We start from the raw sequence: 19,087 nt of genomic DNA on the forward strand, positions 1-19,087 counted from the left end.
ATGTCACAACTGTAACTATGCCACTCAAGAACATTGAATGTCATCTTGTTAAGTAACTCCAGTGTAGATGTGGCCTTGTGTAATAGGTTATTGTCCTGCTTTAAAGCTGAATTCATCTCCCAGTGTCTGTTGGAAAGAAGACTGAACCAGGTTTTCCTCTAGAATTTGGCCTATGCTTATAGCTGTATTCCGTTTCTTTTTATAATAAAAAACTCCCTAGTCCTTCCCAATGACAAGCATACCCATAACATGTTGCAGCCATCATGATACTTGAACATATGAAGAGTGGCACTCAGTGATGTGTTGGATATGCCCTAAACATAACGCTTTATATTTAGGACAAAAAGTTTTTAAAAATCCCACATTTTTTGCAGTATTATTTAAGTGCCTTGTAGCAATCACGATACATGTTTTGGAATATTTTTATTCTGTACAGGCATCTTTTCACTTTATCCCATAGGGCGGCACACAATTGGCCCAGTGTTGTCCGGGTTAGGGGAGGGTTTGGCCAGGGTAGGTCGTCATTGTAAAATTAAGAATTTGTTCTTAACTGACTTGCCTAGTAAAATGAAAAAATATATAATTTAGGTTAGTATTCTGGAGTAACTACAATGTTGTTGATCCATCCTCAGTTTTCTCATATCACAACCATTAAACTCTGTAACTGTTTTAAAATCACCATTGGCCTCATGGTAAAATCCCTGAGCATTTTCCTTCCTCTCCGGCAACTGTGTTAGGAAGGACGCCTGTATCTTTGTAGTGACTCTGTGTATTGATACACCATCCAAAGACTAATTAATAACGTCATCATGATCAAAGGGAGATTTTTACACCTATCAATCTGTGCCCTTCTTTGCGAGGCATTGAAAAACCTCCCTGGTCTTTGTGATTTAATCTGTGCTTGAAATTCACTACTCGATTGAGGGACCGTACAATTATCTGTATGTGTGAGGTACAGAGATGGGGTAATCATAAAACATGTATGTTAACCACTATTATTGAACACGAGTCCATGCAAAATATTATTCGATTTGTTTAGCACATTTTACTCCTGAACTTATATAGGCTTGCCATAACAAAGGGGTTGAATACTTATTCACTCAAGACATTTCAGCTTTACATTTTGTATTAATACAAAAAAACATTCTACAAACAAAATTCCACTTTGACATTATGGGGTATTGTGTGTAGATCAGTGACATAAAATCTCAATTTAAACTATTTTTAATTCAGGCTATAACACAACAAAATTAGGAAAAAGTAAAGGGGGGTTAATACTTTCTAAAGGCATTGTAGATTAAGGACCAATCTCACAACTGTAGTTTTTCTCAGGTCCATTCAATCGCATTTCCTCAAATATTAAATTGTTTGTTGAATGACCCAGCATTGTTAATACACAGGCTAAGTCCAATGGGTGGTTATAAAGCATGTATAGCATTCAGTTGTTGGTCTGGCTGGCATAGCTGGTTTGTGCTTCATGTCAATGAGTGTATCTCAGTAGGCATATGACAAAATAACCTCCAACTGCTGAGTCCTGTGAGTGAGTCCTTAAAATAAACAGTTGCTGTGAAATGTGGACAGTACTGAACACACTATTTCAAGGCAGTGATAATTGTTCTGCCATATTTCTCTCTGTCTACAACGAAGGGCTGTCTTGTAGAGAGCACATGATACGTTTATTTATAGTAAAGGCCTCATGAAACCTGAATAATCTTGCAATATCTCACATTGCAGTTAGTGTGGTTTCACAAGGCTAGAGCAGAGGAGCGGAAGAGAGAAGTTGATTTTCTGGGCTCAAAGGTAGGCCTAATGTTGATTTATGCAATATTGAAGAAATATCATTTTAATGGGTAGGCTAATGTCTGCCAAGTCAATGTCTGCCAAGCCAGCTTACTTACTCCCTTCTCTGAGGGTATGCAGCTGAGACTCATCCCAGATCAGTCATGTCGAAACAAACCTTCAGCTTGTGTAATAAAACATGATTTACCCATCTTCTGCCCACGAATAAACAATACGAAGAGCAAAGAATTTGCTTATAATTCATCCATTTTATTTCATATTTGAATATAAATCTCTGAGAAAAGAAAAATAGCTAAATGATAGATACATCACACATTTACAGAAGGGGGTAATCAACTTCCCTCCCATACCATCCGTTTTACATAGTTTTCAAAAATTATAAAATGACTATTACATCTTTCAAGACATTTGATGTGCATTGCTGTTATTTCGAATTCAAGACATAATTTAACATACAGGCTGTCTTCTGCTACTGGAATTGTTATTCTCTCACGTCTTGAAAGAGTGCAGGAATCTATTTATTTATTTTTTAACAAAAACAATCATGTATAGAAATGCCATTTTGTCATGTTTTGGCCATGTCCACTGTAAGAGAACACAAAAGTTTACACAGAATAGTTCCAATCCCATGTAGGTACATTTTCATCAAAGCTGCCTGTTGAAGTCTAACCTTGATACTAAATTACAGTGTGGTGAAATACATCAGAAAATATGGTTATTTGAAATCAAATATTTGAAAAAAAACTTTTTGGCTGGTACAGGATAAGGGGGAAAATGCCAAAAGATCGAACATAGTGAACATACACAGGAGCTACAGAATATTTGCATCGGAAACCACCAGAGTGCTTTCATTTTCTTGTCTTTTCTGTGTGGCCTGTTTTATAGCAACAGAGCCAACCCATCAAATTCCAGTGTAGATTCTCATCTTTTCCAGCTATAGGAATAGGAAATACAATCTATGCATCTGCTCTGGAATAACATCAAGTCCACTCGCAATCACAGAGGTAGCTGACATGAAGAAAACTATAAAACACGGTTTAAAATAGTTTTGTTGGCTGAAAAACCATCCAGTGGCTGTACTGTACAGTTTAATATATACTCTGCCAGGAACACAATGACCCAATAGAGAATACCGTGGAAGTGATAATATCATAGATCACTAATGTTAAAAGTGCCAACCAGGGGCGGACTTAAATTGACATTTTTCCATGGATAATGACCGTATATGATTATTATCCCACGGAATATATAGGCCATATAAAGTTGTTAAATAACAGTCAGTGGGGTTCCCATGGGCAGCTGGGGACAGCTTCAATTAATTGAAACCCCTTCAACATAGCAAAGTCCGCCCCTGGGGCCTACTAGAGCCAGAGAGAGAGAGAAAGCATAGCATACAAACTGCTGACTTGCATTTGATTTCTCCATGTGGAGACAATCATTGGCCTCAAGGTGGCGCTGGTTGGTTACAGAAATACATTTGTTTCCTGGTGACTCTCACCTGGGGTATATTTGGTTGGTTGTCAGTCACAACGTTGAGAGGTTTATTCTGTACCATTTCAGTTATAGATGTTTGGCAATGAGAAAGACAATTTTATAAGTCATTCATAAGTCATGGTCTACATATCATCATACACATCTATTTCAGTCTAACAATTTTGCACCCCGTCGCCCACACAGTACATGCATGCAGCATCTCAACTCTAAACGACAAATGTCCTCATGCATTTCCAAATCAGAGGCATGACAGAAAGGATTTCAACAATACTCACAACCTGTCGACACACATCAGACACTCGTCATTATCAGGTCAATGGCACAAGGTCTATATAGGCATCATCCTCTTTAGTCCCTACCGTCGATACAACTGGGCCTGTATTCATAAAGCATCTCAGAGTAAGAGCGCTGATCGAAGATCACTTTTATCATAACGAACAAGGTTACATGGATAGGGGGGAACTAAAGAGGACTCCTACTCTGAGATGCTTTATAAATACGAACACTGTTCTCAACACAGTATCTCACTCAGAACATTAATGACAGGCTTTGACGAGACGTTTCTTACAGAGATTGTGTTGCCCACAGTCTCCAAATAAGGCTTCCAAGGAACCAGCCTGGAATCCAAATAGTAGGTACCCCTGTATTTTTTTCCCAGATAAGACAGCTGTTGTATAATTAGTCATATTTGCACCTTTTAAAAATGGATCGTAGCCTATCGGTTGACATATTTATAACCATATATTTAATTACATGTTGTACTATGACATCTAACAAAGAGCAATGTGTTCAAAACTCTCCAAAGCAAGGCTTAACACATACTCTGTACTTTACTTTGGCAGATGAAATGGCCATTGTTTCACCAACAAAGATGGAAAACAATAAGGTGACCCCGTAAAAACAACACAATAAGCCATGTTGCCAGTGGCTAACAGGTGAAGGAAATTCAGTGGCAACATGGGAAATATAAAACAAATCAAGCAAGAGTGATTGAGACGCAGAGGTTGCCCCAGTAACAGAGGGGCAGAACAGACCAACAGGTTTGTGTGAGCATTCTATGCTCATATCATGTCATCTAGATGTATAGCATTTCATACATCTAGAAAATCTTATCTAAACATACAGAGATATCATTTTTAAACAATAAAGTTGTTCATATCACTTGCCCTCAAGGCAGCTATTCGAGATATTGGGCAGATATTGTGCACAGAATGTGTAAATTGTCTTGTCAAATTATGTTTCTGAGTTCACAAATCGTTTTACAGTTCATTTATACTTGATTTGATAAATAAAAAGGCGTGTGCATACAACCTGTCATGTACATAACAGTATACTATCCATAGTTCCACTTCTCAAACATTCAATAGTTTTTACTACGATGCTTTAAGATTGGCAGAGTATACACAAAAGAAAAACTCAAACCAAGTCTGATCAATCCAACAACGTACTCTACTCACTCATTCACCAGGTAGAGGAAGTCTGTAAAATGTGCCACAAAAAAAAAAACATTGTGTTGGCATATAAAAGAAACCGTTTGTGTCTGCCATCCCGACATGATAAGGATGAACACTGGCAAAAGCCTCAGTGACCGGTCAAAAACTGATCTTTAAGAAAGAAAAAAGTATCATCGGGTCAGTGTGCTGGGAGGCCCATGTGCCAGCTGTCATTTTGGAAACACTCAGAACATCATCATCCCACATATTTATCCTTCCTGTAAGTCTTCCTTCCTGCTGATGAAGCAAAGAAAATTAGACCGTAGTGGAGAAACGGACGGCTTATTACAACACGAAAACCCAATACAGCAATACCGACCCGTTGTGTCAATCATATCTTGTGATTTTCAATGTCTTGTATTTCCTCCTTCCCCTGGCGGCCAGTACTATCATTGAGCCCTAACTTCTGCTGCCTGTGTGGTGATTCCTCTCTGCAGCAGCGTGGTGACCTCCTGTGATCCCCACAAAGCTACAACATGGCTATACTCTCAGGGGTGCAGTTGAGATGGGTGGATGTGCTACTTCCTCCAGGGGACTTGAGGCCCTTGGCTCCCATGCCCAGCGTCATGGCCCCGGCCGCGCCGCCCATCATGACCCCCGAGTGGTGGTGGGTCTGCTGCAGGCCGACCATCATGGTGTCGTTGGTGACTGTGCCAAACTCATAGGTGAAAGTGCCATAAAAGACCAGGATGTCCACGGTGAAGACCCACTCGCAGATGGCCGCCGCATGCTGGAGGACAAAGCTCTCGTGGATGAAGAAAATACCACCTGGGGAAAGACAGTTAAGGAGAAGCAACAGCCACATCGATGGAGGAGGAAGGGCAACATTAATAAATCTATGGTTTCGTCCCAAATGGCACTCTGTTCCCTATATAGTGCACTACTTTAAAGGGAATAGGATGCCATTTGGGACTTAAATTATGCTATGGTAAATAATGAGTGCACGGTTCACAGAGTGCAGTACTGTTGCTGTGGAAATATTTAGGCAGGGATATATCAATATGCTTCTTCATCCATCAATATGTTGATGAGAGCTTCAGAGTATGGCTGAGCCTGCCAGGCAGATAGATAGGAGAACATCTGTTCCTAGTCTTCACCCCTACTTAGTTCCAGCAGGAGGAAGATCAGCCTTGTCCCCGAGAACTTCTCACAATTCTGAGGACAGTCATCATGTTTTAAGAACCCTAGCTTGTAGCTACTGGTAATGGCTAGAAGGGATCCAGCTTTTGTCAAATTAACATCAGATTTGACTTTTTGTCGAAGGTTAGGAGAATTAACATCAAATCAAACATTATTTGCCACATGCGCTGAATACAACAAATGTAGACTTGACCGTGAAATGCTTACTTACAAGCTCTTAACCAACAGTGCAGTTCAAGAAGAAGAAAATATTTACCAACTAGGCTAAAATAAAAAGTTATAATAAAAAGTAACACAATAAGAATAACGAGGCTATACAAAGGGGGCACCGGTACAGAGTCAGTGTGCAGGCGTACAGGCTAGTTGAGGTAGTCTGTACATGTACAGTTGAAGTCGGAAGTTTACATACACTTAGGTTGGAGTCATTAAAACTTGTTTTTCAACCACTAAACAAATTTCTTTGTGAAGTGACTATGCATAGGTAACAAACAAACAGCGAGTAGCAGCAGTGTACAATGTAAATTGTCTGGTGGTGATTTTTATGAATTGTTCAGCAGTCTAATGGCTTTGGGGTAGAAGCTGTTGAGGAGCCTTTTGGTCCTAGACTTGGCACTCCGGTACCGCTTGCCGTGCGGTAGCAGAGAAAAGAGTCTATAACTTGGGTGACTGGAGTCTCTGACAATTTTATGGGATTTCCTCTGACACCGCCTATTATATAGGTCCTGGATGGCAAGAAGCTTGGCCCCAGTGATGTACTAGGCCGTTCGCACTACCCTCTGTAGCACCTTATGGTTAGATGCCGAGCAGTTGCCATACCAGGCGGTGATGCAACCGGTCAGGATGCTCTCGATGGTGCAGCTGTAGAACCTTTTGAGGATCTGGGGACCCATGCCAAATCTTTTCAGTCTTCTGAGGAGGAAAAGGTTTTGTCGTGCCCTCTTCACGACTGTCTTGGTATGTTTGGACCATGATAGTTTGTTGGTGATGTAGACACCAAGGAACTTGAAACTCTTGACCCGCTCCACTACAGCCCTGTCGATGTTAATGGGGGCCTGTTCGGCCCGCCTTTTGTTGTAGTCCACGAACAGCTCCTTTGTCTTGCTCACTTGAGGGAGAGGTTGATGTCCTGGCACTACACTGCCAGTTCTCTGACCTCCACCCTATAGGCCATCTCATCGTTGTCGGTGATCCGGCCTACCACTGTTGTGTCGTCAGCAAACTTAATGAATGTGTCGTGTTTGGCCACGCAGTCGTGGATGAACAGGGAATACAGGAGGGGACTAAGTACACACCCCTGAGTGTTAAGGATCAGCGTGGCAGATGTATTGTTGCCTACTCTTACCACCTGGGGGCGGCCCGTCAGGAAGTCCAGTTGCAGAGGCAGGTGTTTAGTCCCAGAGTCCTTAGCTTAGTGATGAGCTTCGTGGGCACTATGGTGTTGAACACTGAGCTGTAGTCGATGAACAGCATTCTCACATAGGTGTTCCTTTCGTCCAGGTGAGAAAGGGCAGTGTGGAGTGCGATTGAGATTGCGTCATCTGTGGATCTGTTGGGGCGGTATGCAAATTGGAGTGGGTCTAGTGTGTCCGGGAGGATGCTGTTGATGTGAGCCATGAGCCACTTCATGGCTACCGACGTGAGTGCCATGGGGCGGTAATCATTTAGGCAGGTTACCTTCGCTTCCTTGGGCACAGGGACTATGGTGGTCTGCTTGAAACATCTAGGTATTACAGACTCAGTCAGAGAGATGTTAAAGATGTCAATGAAGACACTTTACAGTTGGTCCGCGCATGCTTTGAGTACACATCCTGGTAATCCGTCTGGCCCAGCGCCTTTGTGAATGTTGACCTGTTTAAAGGTTTTGTTCACATCGGTTACCGAGAGCGTTATCACACAGTCATCCAGAACAGCTGGTGCTCTCGTACATGCTTCAGTGTTGCTTGCCTCGAAGCGAGCATGAAAGGCATTTAGCTTGTCTGGTAGGCTTGCGTCACTGGACAGCTCGCGTCTGAGTTTCCCTTTGTAGTCCGTAATAGTTTTCAAGCCCTGCCACATCCGACGAGCGTCAAAGCCGGTGTAGTAGGATTCAATCTTAATCCTGTATTGACGCTTTGCATGTTTGATGGTTCGTCTGAGGGCATAGCGGGATTTCTTATAAGCGTCCGGATTAGTCTCCCGCTCCTTGAAAGCGGCAGCTCTAGCCTTTAGCTCGATGCGGATGTTGCCTGTAATCCATGGCTTCTGAGTCACTGTGGGGACGACGTCATCGATGCACTTATTGATGAAGCCGATGACAGGTGGTGTATTCCCCAATGACATTGGATGAATCACGGAACATATTCCAGTCTGTGCTAGCAAAACAGTCCTGTAGTGTAACATCCGCGTCATCTGACCATGTCCGTATTGAGCGAGTCACTGGTACTTCCTGCTTTAGTTTTTGCTTGTAAGCAGGAATCAGGAGGATAGATTTGTGGTCAGATTTGCCAAATGGAGGGCGGGGGAGAGCTTTGTATGCATCTCTGTGTGTGGAGTAAAGTTGGTCAAGGATTGATTTTCTCCTGGTTGCACATGTGACATGCTGGTAAAATTTTTGTAAAACTGATTTAAGTTTGCCTGCATTTAAAGTCCCCGGCCACTAGGAGCGCCGCTTCTGGGTGAGCATTTTCTTCTTTGCTTTTGGCCTTATAGAGTTGGTTGAGAGCGGTCTTAGTGGTCTTTTGCTTTTTGGTGGTAAATAGACGGCTACAAATAATACAGAGAACTCTCTTGGTAGATAGTGTGGTCGACAGCTTATCATAAGGTACTCTACCACAGGCGAGCAATACCTCGAGACTTCTTTAACATTAGACATCACGCACCAGCTGTTATTGACAAAAAGACACAGCCCCCCCACCCCTCATCTTACCAGAGGTAGCGTCTCTGTTCTGCCGGTGCATGGAAAATCCCGCCAGGTCTATATTGTCAGTTTCTTCGTTCAGCCACGTCTCGGTGAAACATAAGATGTTACAGTTTTTAATGTCCCGTTGGTAGGATAATCTTAATAGTAGGTCATCAATTTTATTTTATAACAATTGCACGTTAGCAAGAAGAATGGAATGCATTGGGAGTTTACTCGCTTGCCTACGGATTCTCAGAAGGATCCCCAATCTGTGTCCCCTTTTCCAGCGTCTTTTCTTCACGCGGTGTGGATCTGGGCCTTTTCCAGTTAAAGTAGGATATCCTTCTCGTCGGACTCGTTAAAGGAAAAAAGTTTCTTCCAGTCCGCTTGAGTAATCGCTTTTCTGATGTCCAGAAGTTATTTTCAGTCATAAGAGACGTTAGCAGCAACAAAAAAAATAAGTTACACAAAACGCTAAAATAAATAAAAAATTGCACAATTGGATGAGACAATGTAAAGCATCAGCCATGTTCTTCCGCGCCATCTCTTGCAGGTTAGGAGAATCTAGCCATGACCGTAGCTACCCATCTAGCCCAACAACTGGTCACACTCACAACCCTCCCCCAACAGCCTCCCTGTACAGACACATATGTTTTAGCTAACCAACCACAGAACCCTAGCTACCTATCCAAACAACCGTCCCCCAACAGCCTCCCTGGCCTCTACAGACACACACACACACATCCTCTTCAGACCCCCAAACCCTCCTTTCCTACAGCCACTATAAATCTGCCTATTTAACACAGACCACTGAAAGGAATTAGACTTACCAAATATATATGGAGCACATGGGGCCTACTAGTTGTTTGGTGGTATCACAGACTAGCCATCGCAAGGTTTCATTACAGAAGAGAAATGACAATACTACATCCCACATTAACGCTGGAATCCTTAATGTTAATGTTGTCCGTTTGTGATACAACAACAAAGAAGTTACTGCAAACAACAAACACTGTTTATTCCTCTCTGACATCGTTGCGCGATGGAAGAGCACAATATATACTGCAATTTTACGCACCTCAGCTCAGCAACAAAAACTATTTGAACTGTGGTGGGGGCGGCCAGTGGCGCCGTTTCCCCCTACTGCGGATTCCATCTTTAACTGTGCCTGATTGAAATTAAATAACGCTAAGGATAAATTATCAGTCACCTTTTACTAACTGGTGGAGCCCATCACGACCAATAACAAGACCAGTCTAATGCCCAGCCCCCACCCCTTTCCCTCATCCAATCCCAGCCACTCAACCCTTCCCTTAACCAATCCCAGTGAGTCAGGAAGGATACTGAGGACCAGTGAGACGAGGGCTCCTGCGGCCAGCGCCACACGTACGTGTGCCATCCAGTAGTCAAGGGCGGTGACGGCCACCCGGTAGGTGAGCACACACTGCAGGCACACAAAGAGCAGACCAGCGGGGAACGTCACGCCCGCGCCAACGTAATGGAGAGACTTGGCATGGTCAACCTGCCCAAGGAGGGAAACATCTTATTTATCTATTCATGTATTTTTTACTGTGATTGAAAACATACATTTAATGCACAAGTGAACCCACTCCGAAAACCTAAATCCCATTGACGTCCCCCTGAACCCTCCCACTCCTATGCACATGGCCGCCCACACTCCTTGTTTGTAACTTATGGAGACATGTTAGAAAACACAGGGAATCACCAAATGGAGATAACAAATGAGGAAAATATAGAATATAACCCACCACCACTTAGTAATTGTCGCTCTAGCCAAGAGTGACAGATATGGGACCATTTTGGACACACCCATGGAATCAACCTTTACATAGAGTAATGAAGTGAGAAGAATCACCTGGAAGTTGCCCACCATGACCAGTCCTAGAGCGTTGGTGCAGCCAGACACCAGAGCGCTGGTGTTAATCCAGCAACGGTGGCTGTGCTCAATCACCTGGGCATAGCGCAGAAGGCACACCATCACCACTGGAGAGACAGAGAGAGAGCGAAAGAGAGATAGAAGCAGGAAGGAGTAGAGGAAGAAGGGATGGTGAGAGAGGGGGGAGGACAGAGAGATGGGTGAAGAGGAGCACAGGAAAAAGGGGTCAGAGTGAGTGGTGATAAATAAGACAGAAAAGGAAGTAATGGAGGATGAGAGGGAGGAGTGGAGGAAAAGCCACATCCATTATTGATCGCAGAGCCTATTTGAAGCCCTTCTGCACGTGCTGCTAAGTAATGGCTAACATACACACTAGTATATATGTGTGCCTTGCAAAAGTATTCACCCCCTTGGCATTTTTCCTATATTGTTGCATTACAACGTGTAATTTAAATAGATTTTTATCTGGGTTTCATGTAATGGACATACACAAAATAGTCAAAATTGGTGAAGTGAAATGAAAAAAAAAAAAAACTGAAAAGTGGTGTGTGCATATGTATTCACCTCCTTTGCTATGAATCCCCTAAATAAGATCCAGTGCAACCAATTACCTTCAGAAGTTACATAATTAGTTAAATAAAGTGCACCTGTGTGAAATCTAAGTGTCAAATGATCTGTCACATGACCTCAGTATATCTACCCATCTGTTCTGAAAGTCCCCAGAGTCCGCAACACCACTAAGCAAGGGGCACCACCAAGCAAGCGGCACCATGAAGACCAAGGAGCTCGCCTAACAGGTCAGGGACAAAGTTGTGGAGAAGTACAGATCAGGGTTGGGTTATAAAGAAATATCAGAAACTTTGAACATCCCACTGAGCACCATTAAATCCATTATTAAAAAATGGAAAGAATATGGCACCACAACAAACCTGCAAAGAGAGGGCCACCCACCAAAACTCACAGACCAGGCAAGGAGGGCATTAATCAGAGAGGCAACAAAGAGACCAAAGATAACCCTGAAGGAGCTGCAAAGCTCCACAGCGGAGATTGGAGTATCTGTCCATAGGACCGCTTTAAGCCGTAAACTCCACAGAGCTGGGCTTTACAGAAGAGTGTCCAGAAAAAAAGCCATTGCTTAAAGATCAAAATAAGCAAACACGTTTGGTGTTCGCCAAAAGGCATGTGGGAGACTCCCCAAACATATGGAAGAAGGTACCCTGGTTAGATGTGACTAAAATTGAGCTTTTTGGCCATCAAGGACAACGCTATGTCTGACACAAACCCAACACCTCTCATCACCCTGAAAACACCATCCCCACAGTGAAGCATGGTGATAGCAGCATCATGCTGTGGGTATGTTTTTCCATCGGTAGGGACTGGGAAACTAGTCAGAATTGAAGGAATGATGGATGGCGCTAAATACAGGGAAATTCTTGAGGGAAACCTGTTTCAGTCTTCAAGAGATTTGAAGGATGGCGCTAAATACAGGGAAATTCTTGAAGGAAACCTGTTTCAGTCTTCAAGAGATTTGAGACAGGGAAGGAGGTTCACCTTCCAGCAGGACAATGACCCTAAGCATAATGCTAAAGCAACACTCGAGTGGTTTAAGGGGAAACATTTAAATGTCTTGGAATGGCCTTTTCAAAGCCCAGACCTCAATCTAATTGAGAATCTGTGGTATGACTTAAAGATCATCCAACTTGAAGGAGCTGGTACAGTTTTGCCTTGGAGAATGGGCAAAAATCACAGTGGCTAGATGTGCCAAGCTTATAGAGACATACCCCAAGAGACTTGCAACTGTAATTGCTGCAAAAGGTGGCTCTACAAAGAATTAACTTTGGAGGGGTGAATAGTTATACACACTCAAGTTTTCATTTTTTTGGTCTTATTTCTTGTATGTTTCACAACAAAATATTTTGCATCTTCAATGTGGTAGGCATGTTGTGTAAATCAAATGATTGCATACCCCCAAAAAATCTATTTTAATTCCAGATTGTAAGGCAACAAAATAGGAAAAATGCCAGGGGGGGTAAACACTAGAGGTCGACCGATTATGATTTTTCAACGCCGATACCGATTATTGACGGACCAAAAAACCCTGATGCCGATTAATCGGCCGATTTTTATATGTATATTTGTATTAATGACAATTACAACAATACTGAATGAACACTTATTTTAACTTAATATAATACATCAATAAAATCAATTTAGTCTCAAATAAATAATGAAACATGTTCAATTTGGTTTAAATAATGCAAAAACAAAGTGTTGGAGAAGAAAGTAAAAGTGCAATATGTGCCACGTAAAAAAGCTAACGTTTAAGTTCCTTGCTCAGAACATGAGCACATGTGAAAGCTAGTGGTTCCTTTTAACATGAGTCTTCAATATTCCCAGGTAAGAAGTTTTAGGTTGTAGTTATTATAGGACTATTTCTCTATACCATTTGTATTTCATATACCTTTGACTATTGGATGTTCTAATAGGTACTTTAGTATTGCCAGCCTAATCTCGGGAGTTGCCAGGCTTGAAGTCATAAACAGCGCAATGCTTGAAGCATTGCGAAGAGCTGCTGGCAAACGCAGGAAAGTGCTGTTTGAATGAATGCTTACGAGCCTGCTGCTGCCTACCACAGCTCAGTCAGACTGCGACATCAAATCATAGACTTAATTATAATATAATAACACAGAAATACGAGCCTTAGGTCATTAATATGGACAAATCCGGAAACTATCATTTTGGAGAAAAAAAAACGTTTATTCTTTCAGTGAAATACGGAACCGTTCCGTATTTTATCTAACGGGTGGCATCCATAAGTCTAAATATTGCTGTTACATTGCACAACCTTCAATGTTATGTCATAATTATGTACAATTCTGGCAAATTAGTTCGCAACGAGCCAAGCGGCCCAAACTGTTGCATATACCCTGACTCTGCGTGCAATGAACGCAAGAGCAGTGACACAATTTGCCTAGTTAAAATAAATTCATGTTAGCAGGCAATATTAACTAGGCAAATTGTGTCACTGCTCTTGCACTCATTGCACGCAGAGTCAGGGTATATGCAACAGTTTGGGCCGCCTGGCTCGTTGCGAACTGTGCGAAGACTATTTCTTCCTAACAAAGACAGCCAACTTCGCCAAACGGGGGATGATTTAACAAAAGCGCATTTGCGAAAAAAGCACAATCGTTGCACGAATGTACCTAACCATAAACATCAATGCCTATCTTAAAATCAATACACAGCGGTATATTTTTTTAAACCTGCATATTTAGTTAAAAGAAATTCATGTTAGCAGGCAATATTAACTAAATACGCAGGTTTAAAAAAATATACTTCTGTGTATTGATTTTAAGATAGGCATGGATGTTTATGGTTAGGTACATTCGTGCAACAATTGTGCTTTTTCGCAAATGCGCTTTTGTTAAATCATCCCCCGTTTGGCGAAGTTGGCTGTCTTTGTTAGGAAGAAATGGTCTTCGAACAGTTCGCAACGAGCCAGGCGGCCCAAACTGCTGCATATACCCTGACTCTGTTGCACAGAGAAGTGGCACAATTTCCCTAGTTAAAATAAATTCATGTTAGCAGGCAATATTAACTAAATATGCAGGTTTAAAAATACTTGTGTATTGATTTTAAGAAAGGCATTGATGTTTATGGTTAGGTACACATTGGTGCAACGACAGTGCTTTTTTCGCGAATGCGCTTGTTAAATCACCCATTTGGCGAAGTAGGCTGTGATTCAATGATAAACTAACAGGCACCGCATCGATTATATGCAACGCAGGACAAGCTAGATAAACTAGTAATATCATCAACCATCAACCATAGTGATTTGTTAAGATTGATTGTTTTTTTATAAGATAAGTTTAATGCTAGCTAGCACCTTACCTTGGCTCCTTGCTGCACTCGCATAACAGGTAGTCAGCCTGCCACACAGTCTCCTCGTGGAGTGCAATGTAATCAGCCATAATCGGTGCCCAAAAATGCTGATTACCGATTGTTATGAAAACATGAAATCGGCCCTAATTAATCGGCCATTCCGATTAATCGGTCGACCTCTAGTAAATACTTTCGCAAGCCACTGTATATAGCTGAAACAATGTGTACAATATCAGTTGTATTGGAAATTCTGTAAACTATTCAGATTAACTCAGCACACAATTGACTACAGTACTGAAAAGAAGATTCTGTGAGGTGATATATTCTTGAAACCAATGAGCAAAAAGCTGATAGACTATCTTTACAGGTATTTTCACCACCTTCAGATCATTATCACCATGACACAACAATAGTATTATCTGCATGGTTGCATAAACAAGCAGGAATTTATGGGTAAATATAGATGTGTAAACCGTGAGCGCCAAGTAACTACAAAATTACATATTGGTTTCCTTACCCTGTAAGCAGTCTATGGACAAGGTATGACACCAATCCATGCTTTGGTTTAATTTCCCTGGCACTGTTTCCAAATCCATTTGTAGCACAAAAATAGCAGGGAAACAAAATCAAAGCACGGATTGCTGTCATACCTTGTCCATAGACTGGTTACATGGCAAGGAAACCAATGTGTCGTTTTGTAATTTGGGTGAACTATCCCTTTAAAGATGGAATCCACAGTAGGGGAAACAGCACCACTGTCCGCCAAACGGCCGTTGTTATTGTTTTTGTTTTGTTGACGAAGCGGAGGTGAGGAGCATCGGCCAATGTGGTAAAATAAATCACAATCTGCTGCTCTATCGTGCGTGCAATAATGTCAGAAGGAGAGACATTTTTTGTTATTGTTTGCAGTAACTTCTTTGTTGTTGTAATATCGCAAGTGGACATGGCAGTTCCAACATTAAGGATTTCAGCTTTAAACACTAATGCAAAAAAAAACACTTTAGCATAATGGCTGGGTAAACACTTTTCACAAAATAAAAAAGGTGAGTAAACTGAGTTTGCTCTTCACTACATCAGTGATGAGTGAGACAAAGGACACAGCTTATTGTCAGTGTGAGTGGGCTGTGGAGTGATGAGAGAAGAGGTCTGCATCCCAAATGGCACCCTATTGTTCCCTACATAGTGCACTACTTCTAACCAGAGCCCTATGGATGCCATTTGGGATGGAGAAGAGGCCTTACTTACCCATGAAGGCTCCAACATTCCCGATCAGACTGAACAGGCAGCTCTCAGGGGGGAAGGAGCCACACTTACTGTACAAGACACAAGATGGGGGAGGAAACAACATGTCACCCAAAACGAATAAGAAATCCACTCACTAGACTTTAATTCATTGAATGACATTGACTAGGCCTATATATGGCCATGATTCAAATGTTAGGAAAAGGCCTTCATGTCACTGGTTTATTACAAGGTTGTTACTATTTCTCTTCTGGTCTGGTTACAAGGCTAAGACTTTGTTGTTGTAAATATCATTGTAAATACAACCCATTTTGTACTTTAACTATTTTCACATAATATGACATTTGAAATGTCTTTATTCTTTTGGAACTTTTGTGCGTGTAATGTTTACTGTTAATTTTTGTATTGTTTATTTCACTTTTGTTTATTACACATTTCACTTGCTTTGGCAATGTAAACATATGTTCCCCATGCCAAATTTTTTAAATTGAAATGTAATTGAAAGACAGAGGGCGCGAAGAGAGATAATATAAATGAATGAGAGAGAGAGAGTATAAATGAATGTAACACCTGATAAGGGGGATGTCCTGTATGGTGCAGCATGTCTTTGGGAAGCCTGGCCTGGCTATCTCCTCTGTACATGTAACATTGTAGGACCTGCAGATAAGAAAGAAAAACAATTAAATTAGCTATTATTCTTTTCAAGCAGGTGATATACTGTAGTATATCAAGTTAATGTAGGCTATAAATCTAAAGACAAAACTGGGTCTTCTTTACTACCACTGCTTTTAATGAAACTCTCAGTGAAGCACTCACCAGTTCTCCACCGGACAAACGTGATGGTTCATCACAGCCATGGCGTAGCTGCGGGGAAAAACAAACACAAATCAACAATGATTCAAACCCACAATCATGAATTTCTTATGAATAGTTCTCTTTCAATCACTTTGTGATACATGCTTGGCCGTCAGGACTCACACAATCCATATCCCTGTGATGGAGAAGGCAGAGAGGCTGACAGGCAGGACGATCCAGGCAGTCATTGGGCTGGCTGTGTGCCGGCTTTGTCCAAAGCATGAGGGAAAGGAGGGCTTCAGGCTGGAGAAGGTAGCGAGACAATGAGGGGACCAGATGGGGACACTAACAGGCAGGGAGGACATACATGGAGGGGAGGCATGAGAGTAGGACAGGGGGACGGCACACTGCTTCTGTTGCACCGCTCGGTGCCTGCAACCAGCAGCTGTCTTTACCACAGAGCAGGAAGAAAGAGAGTTGAACAAAAAGGCCAAATGTGAGGTGGAGGGGAGCAGAGAGAGAGGGAGGAAAGAAAGAGACAAAGATTAACATTTAGAGTTTTATTTTTCAGTAGGGTGACTTGACTTTGAGATTCCTTCATTAAATAAATAAAATCAGACACCTCAGGAATTCTAAAATCAGATAGCCTAGGCCTACGAACAAACACAATAAAATAAGCCTTTTTCACAAAGGTTGGCCTACCTACAGAAGACAAACAATCTGACAACAGGTAATTGGTCAAATGAGTGTGTTGATTGAGGATAATTCAATGGCCAAAAGCAGAGGCCATCATAAAGTGGTGATATTGCAGTGTGCAGTTTAGAACTCTGACCTTTGCTCAGACTAGAATGAACTAAAAATGACCTTTTCAGAGGAAATCCGACTGTAACGCTCCAAATAAAACAAGCTCTTGTTTTCCATAACCACATTGAGAAATAACAACAGGTGAAGAGGTATGCAATAGGTTTTCCTACAATGTTGGGGGCTGTGCAGTGAACACATCTCAAATGAGAGACAATTGTTTCCTTATACAATTACACAGGGAACAGATACAGGGAGAGGTTGATGATACAAAGCCAGTTTAGGCTTATTTCCTGTCTAGGCTTGATCAATTTCCCCATTTAACTGGCTCTCTCTTCTCAAGTCTCACAATGATCAACCCCTCCACTGCAGCATCTGACTTTGTAAGGCTAATGGGTCTCTCTCTATCAAGCTAACTAATGGTAGTTTATTTGAGGACCACCTGCAGCAAGCAAAAAGGTTTGGGGTACCTACAATTGATGTATGTATGATGCATTGTTGAACTGTGGCTGGCATGGATTATCAACTCACCATCAGCAGATTGTCAGAACGCCGGCTGTTTTAGCTAGCTAATTAAAGCTAGATTCTAAAATTGTTTACACTTTAGTACACCCTGCAAGTGTGACAGGTAAACTACCTGGCTAGGTAATGCATTTCATCCCAGTGCGTCTTTCCTCCTAGCTAACAACATCTCAAACTGATTGTGTATGGACTAACACAAGCTAGCCAAGCTAACCAACGGCTAACTAGTTGTTAGCTAGCCAACATTAAGCGCTGCTAACAAGACACCGGTACACTTTAGAGCGGTAGTACATGTAAAATGTGTTCACAGACAGCCAGATTGTTTCAGATGGCACAACGTTTAGGTGTCCATTTTTCTCAAATTTCCACACAGCAATTAGCTAGTTAGACCGCTAGCTGGCTACGGGCTGGCAATCGAACAAAAGAGGGGCTATATTGCCTGGCTGGCTAGTTTTGACCCACCAAGCTATTTTATGCTAGTTCGCTTTAGAAAATAACAGTACGTTTACACATACTCGTTAAACGTCCACGACATTGTATCTGTAAAAAAATGTATATAATGAAAATCACTATTTACATACCCCAGATCCTGCTACTCCCACCACGAACCTCAACAACCTTGGTTTCCCTTTAAAACTACAATATTTCGGGCCCCACGCGATCGTGCGTGCCACTCAAGCACCGACACTGTAACTGTAGTTTTTTTGCGAGACAATGGATGAAGGACAACGAGTAATGGACTACATTAACCATCAACATAACTATAAATGGCCGGGCCTTGACCATAGATAGTGATGAGGAGTCACCATTCATTTGATGTATTCAGGGTCACTCAAATATCGTTTTAAACTTTGTTTTACAATCGACGGTTACAGCTGACTTCCGGATTGTACACTGTTCAAAAAAATAAAGGGAACACTAAAATAACACATCCTAGATCTGAATGAATGAAATAATCTTATTAAATACTTTTTTCTTTACATAGTTGAATGTGCTGACAACAAAATCACACAAAAATAATCAATGGAAATCCAATTTATCAACCCATGGAGGTCTGGATTTAGAGTCACACTCTAAACTAAAGTGGAAAACCACACTACAGGCTGATCCAACTTTGATGTAATGTCCTTAAAACAAGTCAAA

The 19,087-nt window shown here is 41.7% G+C and overlaps 1 protein-coding gene across 2 annotated transcripts; it reads right to left on the bottom strand.

The window, feature by feature from the left end:
- Positions 1-2,028: 2,028 nt before the first annotated feature.
- Positions 2,029-18,751, bottom strand: LOC106585116 (transmembrane protein 150A). Of its 2 annotated transcripts, none has more exons than XM_014170961.3 (8): positions 18,526-18,751; positions 16,805-17,070; positions 16,643-16,690; positions 16,397-16,483; positions 15,830-15,897; positions 10,682-10,809; positions 10,150-10,327; positions 2,029-5,555 (listed from the first exon to the last, which is right to left on the bottom strand). In XM_014170961.3, exons 2-8 carry the CDS (start codon positions 16,984-16,986, stop codon positions 5,257-5,259), a joined length of 990 nt encoding a protein of 329 aa, XP_014026436.1. In that variant the 5' UTR covers positions 16,987-17,070; positions 18,526-18,751; the 3' UTR covers positions 2,029-5,256. The 2 variants fall into 2 exon arrangements, with proteins under 2 accessions (XP_014026436.1, XP_014026438.1); XM_014170963.3 differs by having other exon boundaries at positions 16,805-17,066; positions 18,526-18,632.
- Between the last annotated feature and the right edge of the window lie 336 nt (positions 18,752-19,087).

This window comes from Salmo salar, chromosome 24 (assembly GCF_965601325.2).
Source record: "Salmo salar chromosome 24, fSalSal1, whole genome shotgun sequence".
NCBI lineage: Eukaryota > Metazoa > Chordata > Actinopteri > Salmoniformes > Salmonidae > Salmo > Salmo salar.

Coding starts and splice junctions, on each gene's coding strand:
- LOC106585116 (XM_014170961.3), bottom strand. CDS start 16,986: ATGTCCTCCCTGCCTGTTAGTGTCCCCATCTGGTCCCCTCATTGTCTC. Junction 16,691..16,804: donor ATCACAGGGATATGGATTGT/GTGAGTCCTGAC, acceptor TTTTCCCCGCAG/CTACGCCATGGCTGTGATGA. Junction 15,898..16,396: donor CAGGACATCCCCCTTATCAG/GTGTTACATTCA, acceptor TGTCTTGTACAG/TAAGTGTGGCTCCTTCCCCC.